Source organism: Vulpes lagopus, chromosome 3 (assembly GCF_018345385.1).
Source record: "Vulpes lagopus strain Blue_001 chromosome 3, ASM1834538v1, whole genome shotgun sequence".
Lineage (NCBI taxonomy): Eukaryota > Metazoa > Chordata > Mammalia > Carnivora > Canidae > Vulpes > Vulpes lagopus.
The window spans coordinates 96,458,473-96,470,668 of NC_054826.1; the positions used below are offsets into that span (position 1 = coordinate 96,458,473).

General features: G+C 50.1%; 1 protein-coding gene across 8 annotated transcripts in view; it reads right to left on the bottom strand.

The window, feature by feature from the left end:
• The window catches only part of CUX1 (cut like homeobox 1), a 363,660-nt gene that overhangs the window by 41,039 nt on the left and 310,425 nt on the right, over positions 1-12,196 (bottom strand). For 5 of the 8 annotated variants that reach the window (XM_041747106.1, XM_041747105.1, XM_041747107.1 and 2 more), the window contains one exon: positions 2,066-2,368. The exons of the other annotated variants lie outside the window; for them this stretch is intronic. In XM_041747106.1, the coding sequence (XP_041603040.1) occupies positions 2,066-2,368 (303 nt within the window). The remainder of the gene's footprint in view (positions 1-2,065; positions 2,369-12,196) is intronic. 8 annotated transcript variants of the gene reach the window in all.

A 12,196-nucleotide genomic window follows, 5' to 3' on the forward strand; every position in this document is an offset into this window, starting at 1 on the left:
GAAGTGAAGAGGATGCCTAGGTCTTCCAGCTGCATAATTCAGCTAGAATTTGGCCCCCTCCATGCCCATTACTCCACTGAGAGACTCCAGCAGGGGAGGCAGCTTCTTCCCTGGAGAAGCTAAGACCAGCTAGAGCAACGACCAAGACTGCTTCTCAGCTCCATGGTGGTGCTGCTATGGCTCTCCCGGAAGTTCCTGCTCCAAGAGGAGGAAGTAATCTCTCTCTGGTGTGAAAACTTTCACCCCTGATTTGTGCTTTACAGCATTTGAAAATGGAGTTCCACAGGCCTGCAGGGTTCTACGGTGGTGGCACATAACCAACACCAGCCAGAACTCCAGCAAGGATGGAAATGGGGATGGCAAGGCCAAGGAGTTTTAGTGTTCATGACCTCACAATTGCGATCTTGCAACTTCTCAGTGGTTTAAAAGAAGAGTTTTCTTCAGCTATTTGTCTATGATTACAGAAACGACACTTCCTATAAGGGAGTGGGTAGCAATAATCTATCAGGCCTGCTTCTCTAGACTTGTGACAAGATTCTAAGGCAGGGGATGAACCATGTCTGCATATTTCATTCACTGATGAACACGTGGGACTTCACGGCCGTTAAAAAAAAAACAAAACAAAACAATGGCTAAATTTTATTTCTATGAATTAGTTAAAAATGTTCCCAGTTGATAATTACTTTTTCTTGTTCTGTTTTGCGTAAGCGATAGGGTAGAGAACCTCACTTGGGCAAGCTGGCTGCCTAAACTCCCAGGCTGTGAAGTCACCACACAGAATTCCCTGGACCTCACTTTACTACTACTCCCTTCTTTTCCTATCTTCTGGGAAAAACAGACATGCCAGGCCCCCTTTGGGGCCTTTGTCTGAACATATACTGCACAAAACAGTGTTCCTTAACTGACATTTACACTTGGGAAATAAGGACAGAAATGTTTGGGGGAATTGGGGGTGCCTGGGTGGCTCAGTCAGTTAAGCATTCGACTTTTTTTTTTTTTAAGGTTTTATTTATTTATTCATGAGAGACACACAGAGACAGAGAGGCAGAGACACAGGCAGAGGGAGAAGCAGGCTCCATGCAGGGAGCCTGATGTGAGACTTGATCCCACGTCCCCTGGATCACGTCCTGGGCCAAAGGCGGCGCTAAACCGCTGAGCCACCCGGGCTACCCAAGTATCTGACTCTTGCTCTCAGCTCAAATCTCGATCTCAGGGTCATGAGTTCAAGCCCCATATTAAGTGTTTGGGGAGTGGCTGTTTCCACTGTCTGGGTGCCTAAACCAGGAGAACTCTGTGTGGTCAATATCATGCCACAGCAGCACAAAGCTTTAAAATGACCATATACTCTAATATTCTCACAGTCACAGCTACTGACTGTGTGTCACAGAGTCCTCAGGGAGAGCTGGCTCAGGTGGGGCGTGCAGGAAGCAAACAGCCTGGCTTTGGGTTGAACCCCTGTGGGAGGAGTTGTGAATTCAGTCCCACAGGGGCTCCCTCTACTGCCTCCCAGTGGAGGGCCTAGGGAAGGGAGCCAGCATCACCAGGCAGCTAGGAGGACAAGAGTAGACTGCTGGCTGCCAGGCAGGGTGCTCGGCCACAGGTGCTCCTCACAAGTGTGATTTACAGAGGAGGCTCCGAGAGTAGCTTGCTCAGGATCACGGACACAGTAAGAGGAAGAGCTGGGATACAAACCCAAGCTGGGGACTCTTCCAGCATGCTCTTCAGATGCTGCTGGGCTGATGCTGCTCCTGCCCAGCTCTGGTACCCTGAGAGGACTGGAGTTCTACTGGGCACGCCCCAGGCAGGGTGGTCTCAGGGGCTGGCCTGAGTCTGCTCCAGCTGCATGGGTATTTGCTAAGAGATCCTGGTGGGGATGCTGTGGGCAGGGGCAGGCTGGGCCTGGCCGCCCTTAGGAGCCCTACTGTTCACAGTTTTATGTTTTTAGGGGTAGCTTACAAATGTTTAAACCCATTGGCTGGCTCACCCTGGGTACCCTCCACCCATTCTTCCAGAAACCAACAGGAAGCAACCGGCTGCCTCCAACTTAGCCAGGGAGGGAACCTACCAAGATTGTTGTCCGTCAGCACCTCCTTGACTCTCTTGGTTATACCGTAGGTGTCCAGCTCTGGAGACATGGCTACCAGCTCTTGGATGCTGAGGGCCGAGTGTCCAGAAAGAGGCAGCGGGGTGGCAGGCTGGGAGTCTGAGGCGGGCGGGTCGCTGGGCTCTGGTGGCTTGCCATCCTTACTCGTTTCAATGGGGGGACAGGGCTGCTGGACAAGTTCAGTCAAACTCTTCACGGATTCACTAGAGCTCATCGGCGATTCGGGTGCAGGGCTGCAGCTAGCAGAGGTCTTTGGAGTGCTTTCTGTAATTAAAGCACATGGAAATCTGAGGCTGAAAATAGCTGTCTTGCATGGCAAACATCTACTTTCCTTACCTAGGAAGTATAAATGAAACGCCTATGCAACCATACAGCATGGCAAGCTATGGACCCATGGTTGAGAGAAGCCTCTAATTTTCTGTATTACAAAAGAAAATGTAACAGCAACAGAAGAAAAATGAGGGGTTTAAGCAAAAGGTTTCTGAAGGCTCAATATAAGGACATTCTGTTGAGAAACTGGTGTCTTATGAACCATGGGCTCTCACAGTCATGATTTCTTCCAATGGGACCCCCTCATTCCCTACTCAGAAGGACCTTGGCTAAATTATAATTTGTGTATTTATTCTGTCCATAATTTTCAGAACAAAATGAATGGGTGGGTCACTTTATTTATTTATTTATTTATTTATTTATTTATTTATTTATTTATTTATTTATAAAAGATTTATTTATTCATTCATGATAAACAGAAAGAGAGGCAGAGACACAGGAGGAGGGAGAAGCAGGCTCCATGCTGGGAGCCCGACATGGGACTCGATCCCAGGACTCCAGGATCGCGCCTTGGGCCAAAGGCAGGCGCTAAACCACGGAGCCACCAGGGATCCCCTGGGTGGGTTACTTTAAATGAGGGCCACCCACGACACATGGCTACCATGGTTACGAAGACCCTTGAAGAGGAGACGTAAGGCTGCTGGAGTCCTGGGACTCCACGTGGGTTCTTGCTGTGACCCTGGAGAGCTCCACAGCACCCAGGCTGGAGGGAACCAACAGAAGAGGAACAACCACCCTGTTCCCCATCGAACCCCAGGACACACTCCTGAAGGCCAAGTTCTGTTCATCCACATCATCTACGCTGTTGCCATGGCTGGGTGAGATGGAGCCAGAGTGGCAGTCAGGTCTCCATGCTCTCCTTTCTTAAGAAGGGTCTCTGGCCTGTTTCAGGTACCCAGTGGGGAGTGCCACCCCATGCTCTGTTGGGGTCCCTCCTGGTCTGTTAGTATCACCCATGAAACCTAGCATCCATTTCAGTCTTGGGATGTCTGGAATAAATGCTTTGGCTGTTTCCTAATTACCAAATGTAGAGAAAGGCTGTGTCCAGGAGGAAAATGCAGAGTGGCTAAGCACTGTGGTCCTACCGATGAGGAAAACTCTGCTGCGGCTCGATGTCTTGACATGGGTTCCCCCTACCACCCAGCCATCAAGCATAGCACATGGTAAGACCCCACGGTGCCATGTGTGAGGGGCCAGGCCAGGTGTTGTCACATGGGCTCTATGGCCCCAGAGAGATGATAGTCTCAGAAAGTCCACTCAGGGAACATCAGCACACAAATACTTGCTTGCTACCTGACTAAACAAAATGTTAACACTGAGTAATGACTGAATTTCAACTGGCCATAAAAGTCGAGTGTCCTTTGCTGGATATATCTTATCCAGGACAACAACCTGGACTGGATCACATCCAGCATACCGACCTATTCTGAACTCAAGAGGCTGGGAAATGTATTTGGAATACAAGGGATATTTTGTATAAATACCTAGAAAGATAAGATCCCTAATAAAGTAACTAATTCAACCGAGAAACCCATTTATTGTCCTAAACAGTAACAGAGTTCCACCATCACATAAGCCCGCATCCTCCACCTGGAAAATCTGGCTTAAAAAAAACAACAACAAAACCTGCTGGTTTGTAAAAGATGTAAAAGAGATAGGCGTAAACAGCAGAAATGATCCATATAAATCTTTAAGGCAATATGAATCCTACAAATCGGATTTCTTCTCTCTGCTCACCTCCAGGTCATCGTACAACTGGATATAAAACCCAGCAAATGTTATTTTTGTATCTGAAGCAGCAAAGAAATTGTACTGTAAATTTGCCCTGATTCACCCATGCGAGGGGCCGATTTGGCAGATCATCCATCTTGCTCACTGCAGACTGTCAAGGATGGCACGAATCCCCACATGATAAACAGATTCCTTCTCAGGTTGGTGTCCTGTAACCCGCAGCAAGGTCAAAAGCATGGCTGCCTGGCTAACAAACAAGCACTGCTTTGGTGCTTTCCCTGCCTAGTCTGGTGCCAGCCGGGACCGAGCGCCCAGATCCCCGGCCGGTGGTACTTCTCTCTCCTCCAGGCATCCCGGCCAGTGCCCATGTGGGTTTTTTACCACCAAGAAGCCCTGAGAGAATCAAACAGAGGCACCGCCGCACATTACTGGCGCCCCTCTGTGTTCCTGGCTGTGACCGCAGACATAGGCATAGACCTCAAGATCAAAAGCTCACCTAGGCCTTAAATGTACCGGGCGAGTGCTGCTGGGCTGGTGTGCCTTGGCCCTCCACTGTGGGCCTGTGTCTAAACTGTTAACGGACACCTCCAGGCTGAGAACTCTTTCTGGGGGACAGTTATTCATGGACAGACACATGTGCACACAGACACCACCATGCTCTCAGGTCACGGAAATGGGCCCATATGTTTGGACAGGCACAGACAGATGCAATAGCAAATAGCCCCATCCAAGACCCCGCAAACTATCACGCTGAGAACATCACGTTGGAAAGAGTCATTTCTTTAGGAAGCTGTTTCTGGTAAGCGCCACAGCTCTAGAGCCTGGGCACCGTAGCCACAAACTCATTAACCAAAGCCAGGCCTGTTTTGGTGAGAGCACCACAGAAATGAGCTCCAGAGCCCCTGGTGAGGTGGCCCAGGCCCTGGGTGCAGGAGGGACATGTAGTTGCCCATTCTCGACCATCTTGACAGAACAAGAAACGCCAACAGAAGAAATATTTTTTTTTTTCCAAAAGTCAGTAAGTGGAGCCCTCTAAAATAATACTTTTGAAGGAATAAGGCTTTCTTCCACTCCATGTAATTAAAAATAATTTTAGGGGCGCCTGGGTGGTTCAGTCAGTTGAGCGCCTGCCTTCAGCTCAGGTCATGATCCTGGAGTCGCAGGATGGAGCCTGCTCCCTGCTCAGTGGGGGGACTCTGCTTCTCCTCTGCCCCTCATCCCGCTTGTGCTCTCTCTCTCTCTCTCTTTCTCTCAAATAAATACATAAAATCTTAAGAAAAAAAAGAAATGTATTTGTTTATATGAAGGTCCCTTACATTCAGTTAAATCGCCTTGTGATTTATTGCTGTTTCTTCCACAGTTCCAGGCATGGTATGGATGGGATGATGTTCTGGTAAAGGTAAGACTATAGGGACATGAAGAAGATCTGTGACTGCTAGGGGTTGGGGGCAGGACTAGACTACAAAAGGCCACAAGGGAATTCTGGGGGCGGGGGAAATGATGGAATCCGTCTGTGTCTTGATTGCTAGAACTCACAGAACATTTCCACAAGCAAAGAGTGAATTTTGCTGTATTTCAATTATACTTTAGTACCAATTTATTCAGGACTAAGTGCTGGGAAAGAATGAAGAGACATTATTCCATTCATTCTTTCACTCATTCCATAATCTGTGGAGTCAGACAACTGGCAATATGGCGGTCACCTGATCAGAGCTGGCTTTGCCCTCTTTGGGACTCCTACCTAGTGGGGAGACAGCCATTCATCAGAAATGCCCAAGGGGCAATGAAGGTTCTGATGAGGGACGGGGGGACACGGAGTAAGGACATGGATGTGGCCTGAGGATTAGAGGGGCCCCAGGGAGAGTGACACTTCTGGCATGAAGAGGAGTTAGCTTGGTGAGTGGGGATAGGCAGGAGTGGCAAGAGAGGGAGGTAGATTGCTCCAGACCTCTGGTGGGTTAACGGCATGAATGCCATGTAGGGTAGCAAGAATATGGGGTAAAGAGAGGCACCCCGGGGTTGGGGCAGGACAGGGGATTTGAATGGGCTCAGATGTCTGCTGTAATCCTCATGTGTGTACACATGGGAGCCAGCATGAGAAGATGGGCCTACCTTTCCCCTAGCAATGCTTTTCTCCTGGGATGCCAAGCGGCCACTGGAGTGTGTATCGAAGCCTCATCTGGACTGGAAACAGTGTCTGTCACCTGGAGACCAGGTCTCCAGACTGTGGTGTATTCATACAATATACCATGTGCTAGAGGCAGTGGCGAGGACATCAGGGCTAGGGCCACGTGTACCAGCACCCGGGGCGTACCAGGGGAGCCACGAAGCAAGGGACAGAATGGAGCAGAGCATAATGACTGTACATGCAGAGAGCCTGTACATTCCTTATGTTTTGTGTGGCTACGTAGATACGTAGAGGCAAGGATTTACAATCATGCCCAGGAAGGATAAACAGCGAGTCTGCGAGAGACAACAGTCGCCTTCAAGGAGGAATGGGATTGGAGAGAGGGGGATTCAACTCTATCTTGGATGTTTTATTTCTTTTACGAATCTAAGATTGCACTGTGACCAAACGTTCAGGGTAAAGATGGGTGTTGGTACATGGGTGTTCACTGCATTATTCTGTAATTAAAATATTACCGACCTAACATCAAAAAAAAAAAAAAAAAGTAGGAAACCAAGTAAATTCCCTCTTTAGGAGAGAGAGTGAACTTGCCAATAGCACGGTAGCTGGGGCTGGGAGGTCTTGCTGGCTGGAGACAGTGGGTGGTGGCCTGTAGGGGGGCAGGAGGTGTGGTGGGCAGAACTATGTGGTTCAAGACAGATGCAGGGGAAAGCTTCATCAGGCCTTGGGGGCTGGGTGGATGTGGCCTGAGGAAGAGGGTCCAAGAAGCAGGGGCATCTTGGGGTGGGGTGGGGGAGACCATATTAAGAAGCCTATATTGGGGTGCCCAGGGGGCTCAGCAGTTAAGCATCCAACTCTTTTTTTTTTTTTTTTTTTTTTTTTAAGCATCCAACTCTTAATTCCAGCTCAGGTCAAGATCTTGGAGTCATGAGATCAAGCCCTGTATTAGGCTCTACGCTAAGTGCAGAGTCTGCTTCTCCCCCACCCTCTGCTCCTCTCCTCAGCTCATGCTTTCTCTCTCTCTTAAATAAATAAAACCTTAAAATAATAATAATAAAAAAAGAAGTCTTAAGTCTTATTTTATCACCACTCGTAAGGGTGGCTACTACCCAAGCTAACATTTGTGGTGCACTCCCTGCGTGCCAGGTACTGGGCTATGGCTCACGAGAATGACCCAGCTCCTCACAAGGACCTCATGGTGTGAGGCAGACATATCAATTTCCCTCCTATGACAGACTTAAGATGTCTTGTTTGGTGACACGGTCAGAACCAGTGAGATGTTCTGTATTTAAAACGGCCCACCTGTACGGCAGGGCCTGGCCTGCACCTGCGTGTCCATTTGTGGCAGAACCACTGGGCTTGCTCTATAACTTCCGGGACACGGCTGCTCTATAATCCATATGTCAACATGCATGAATCTCAAAAACAGGAAGGTCAGCACCCAAAAGCCTACCCACGACTGGGACCAGGGAAGGGAACCAGAAGGCACTTAGCGCCCAGTGCAAATGGGGCAGTGAGTGGAGGACGTTTATACACCGCTGCATCCCATTCTCCTAACAGTCCTGTGGCTGGAATATAAACCCCGCACTCCAGGCGGGGAAACTGAGGCTCAAACAGGCAACGTGACTTGTCCAGGCCATGCGGGTGGAGAAGGCTCTGAACCAGACCGAGGATGGAGAGTCTCCGTGTTTCCACCCACCCTTTGCCTGGCAGTCACTGGAGTATCCGCCTGCCTGCTGTACATTCATTCATGTTCTCACTCCCTCACAAGCATTCTGAAAGCACCTACTCTGTGTCATGCACTCTGCGGTCACTGGGGAATAAGAGAAATCAGACACCCCTCTTGCTTTCGTGGTGCCTGCAGACAGTGGGGCTGTGCCAACTGAAAACGGGTACTTTGCATATCGGAGAAACCCAGCCACACAGCTCGTCTATCCAGTGTTGATGGCAATAGTAAAGTGTTAGATTAAGAAGCGATCCATGTAGATTATTATTTTTGCAAGGCTTCAAATCGTACACAGGAGTCGCTTGGTTAAGTAAGATCCAGAGAGCAGAGGCAGTGACTTGAGGCCCTCTGAAATGCACGATGCATTCAGGAACTATAAAAGGATTATGAAAAATATTATATTCCAGAAACAGCACGCAGACAACAGCTGCCTTAAGTTTTCAATAGAAGCCGGTTGAAAATGCTCACCCGCCGTAATTTCCAGAGACAAATCTCCCTGCAGTTTATCCGATCCACTGTTGAAATTTCCATACCCAGCCCTCTATCTGCAGTAATAATAACCCAAATTCCATTTAGTGTTCATTTGAGCAGTCAGGATAAAGTCATTTCTTATTATCTCCCCACTGTGTAAAAAACAGCTTGAAGGTAGGAAGTCAGCAAGCATTTTCACCAAAAAGTAATTATTGTAAGTGACATTTTTACTGCTGGCATGCCATAAGGCGAACTGTGCATTCAGAAGGACAAGTTGCTGAAACAAAATGACAGGGTACTCTGTGACATTCTGACAAGAACCCAAACATTATTTAACTGGTGGCTGGTCTGATGCACCACTTCTCATTATGTCCATAGTTTAGGCTTTGAGCCCCTGCCAAGCCAGGAAATTCCAAGTGACTATGAAGACAGACAAGTATGGGGAGATGGGAGAGGGGAGGGAGAGGATACGGGGTGGGGGGTTGCCGGGCAGAGCTGGGGAGCAGCATGGCTGTGGCCTGGCAATGTGGAAATGTGAGCAAGGGAGGAGATCGAGAAGAGGAAACGGGGGTGCAGGGGGAGAGGCAGAGTGGAAGACAGAGCCAGAGGCGGGATGGCAAACTTGCCACTGTGGTTGCTTGGGGAGTGGATCAGGGTGTGCAAAAGGTCCTGGGGTGCCCGGTGCTGGCATCCTGGGTCAAGTGGGAGCCCTGGTGGCCTGGAAGGACCCTGCCTGGCTCGAGGCCTTCCCAGCGGATGGGGCTGACGGCTTCAAAGGGTACAACAGGGTGACCACCAGGCTGCAACGCTTCTCAGTGGACTTCAGACAGGGGTTGCGCAAGGAGCCGCTGAACCCTAACGGACATGTCAGGACTGGCTTGGCTTCTTCTAAGAGACACCCTCACCTCAAAGGTGCATGGTGATGCTCATTGGCCCTCCTGTTTTTCCCTCAGAAATCGACCAGGCTGCCCCACATGGTCATGTGAGACCCCTTTACTGATGTCCCCAGTGGCAGTGGTGGTGGCAATGTAGATGGGCTCCTGAGTCCCGAACCCCGCCTCTGGGTCTAACAGCAGACACTTCCCACCCCTTAGGACTACCACCGACTTCCCCAGGCCAATAGAAAACATGGAGTACAGGGGAGTAAGCAAAGGGTCCCTGGCGGGCAGTCTCCCCCACCCACAGGAAAGGTCTAGTCCCAAACAGGTGGTGGCACCAAGCATCAGTGCACACCATGCCCACACTCTAGGCCCTGCCTCCCTCTCCTTGGGCTGGCAACACTCTCTCTGGCCCCGAGCCAACCTGGGCATTGCCTTAAATCACTGAAAATCTCAGCAAACCTACCAAATCCCTTGTTCCGTCCCCCCCCCCCCCCCCCGCCCATGGCAGAAAGGTGTAACCTGAGCAAAGTTTGGGACAGAGAGCTGGGGAGGGGCCCATGGGATCCCCATGCTGGCCCAGGAAGGGAAAACGTTCCGGTTGGTCCTCGTTTCTTCTGCAATGCAGAACATCAATGCTTTCTCTCCCATACACCTGGCCCCCTGCCAGCACAGAAGGCAGGCAGATGAGCAAAGAGCCCTGGCACACAGTAGGTACCGGGCTGCGTGCGTGCGTGAACAAAACATTTTTAAAGCCTGTCTGAGGAACTCTTACAGTGACATAAAAGCCAAAATACTTATTAACGAAGAAAACAAAATAAAAGCAAGGTTGTTACTTGGGCCATGTACAGCTTCCCTCCCCAAACTTGACTTCTAAGCCACTTGAAGAGAGGGCCTGCCTTTTTCATTCAACAAGGGGGTCCTCCAAGAGCCAGGCAGGGTGCTGGGAGATGGGGCACAGTGGCGAGCCAAGCAGACTTCATCAAGCAAGTCAAGGTCACAAAGATCCTGAGATGAGGGCAGGACAGGGACGTGCGGGGGCACTGAGGCTGGGTGGGCCAGGAGCCAGGGAGGGAGAGATAGGGGCTGGGTCACACACTACGAAGGTGGAAGGTGGGACCCGAGGGAACGGACTGAAGCAGGGGAGTGCCACAGTCAATGTGCCATCTGGAAAGAAGGCTCTGGATCTTGGGTCAGGGTGGGGACTGCGGTAATGGGAAGAAAAAAATGAAAGACACTTAGAAAATAGAAACTGTGTGTATGCATACATGTGTGTGCGTGTATGCGAGCGTGTGTTTGGGAGGGTGCTTCAGAGAGAGAGAAGGATGGAGACGGGCTGCCAGTCTTCGGCTTAGACAAATGGGGGTAGGGGGAGCACTGGGGTCCTGTTCACTGAAGGGAGCAGTTCTGGGGAGACAAGGCTGAGTCCAAGGTCAGGTGCATTTTACTGGAAGGGGTGTTGAGTTCTTGGGTCTGGCGGTGGCGGTCAGCCCACGGTGGGAGGAAGCAGGAGGCAGGAACGTGCCCAGATGGGCGCCTCAGCCTGGTGCATTGCATGAGGGTGCAAGAGAAGTTGCCTCATGTCACCCAGAGATCTACAGATGCTCGGCTCCTCCCAAGACATCATCTTGTACAACCCAGGGCTTCCCTCACACTTGAGATGTTTTTTCTCTCTTCTCCCAAATGGGGGAAAGCACACACAAGAGAGATGTTCTGTGCTGACCCCAACAGCACCATCCTGTGAACATGGCTGAGCTGGGGGTGGGCTTGGCGGAAGGTTCTGGGTGTCCGTCTGCCCTCTGTCAGGGATCATCATATTTCTGGTGCATGTTTTATAAGCTCTGAAGGAAACACGCACTTCAAAAGCAGGGTTTGGGAATGCAATGTTCGTTTAATTTGGTTCAAAATTAAAAACGCTCCTTAAATTACAATTCATCTTTTGTAGTGAACTCAGTCTGGTGAAGTTGCAGAAGGAGCACTGGGCGACACAGTTGGCCCTGCTTCAGGAGTTCGGTGCTCACTTGGTTTCCAGCATTTCTGCAGATCCATACTGATTTAGAAATAATGCTTTCAAATTACCTTCAATAACCTTATTACCGAACCAGCTGTGTGTATGAACACTTATCAATGCGTCCCTGTGCATTAAGAGAAAATGTATGTCATACAAACAGTCTAAATATATATTACCGAGATGGGAAAAAACAAACTCTCTAGTTAAATTGCTTTGCTGTAATCAAAGATTAATCACTGTGTGAGTGTGTGGCAGCGTGTGCGCCTGCACGCCCGTGTCCTCTCCTTTTCTCCAGGGTTCCTTTCTGGCTTTGGGCAAGCCTGCCCATCCTTTACCAATGGCCACGTTCTTGGCAGACAGGTCGCCCTGCTGTTTGGAGAGCAGAATTAATTTTCCCAGATTCCAAAGAGTTGGAGGAGCCAAGTGGTGGCTTTGAATATGGTCTTGTTTTTGGGCCTTCAAGGCCTGCAGCTCAGAAACCCTCCTATCCCCAGGCACCTGGTGGACAGCAGGCTTCGGACTGTCCATCTGTGCAGAGGCTCTAGCGTCCGCCCCAAGAGCAGCCTGTCCCCTTTCAGTAACGCTGCCAGGCAGCCTGGCGTGTGGGTAATGATGTCTGGGCTGTGATGGAATGTTCTGCAGAGGTCCCAGGCTGACGGCAGCCACTGAATGTGCCAGTGTGGTGGGCTGCACCCCAGCTTCCGCCCAGTACGCGGGTGGATGAAGTGACCTGGTCCTCCATGGGCACCAGGTTGTGAGGGGTGGAACCGATCCTGTCTCTGATGTTCACGACGGCACTAGGAAAGCTATTACGGTG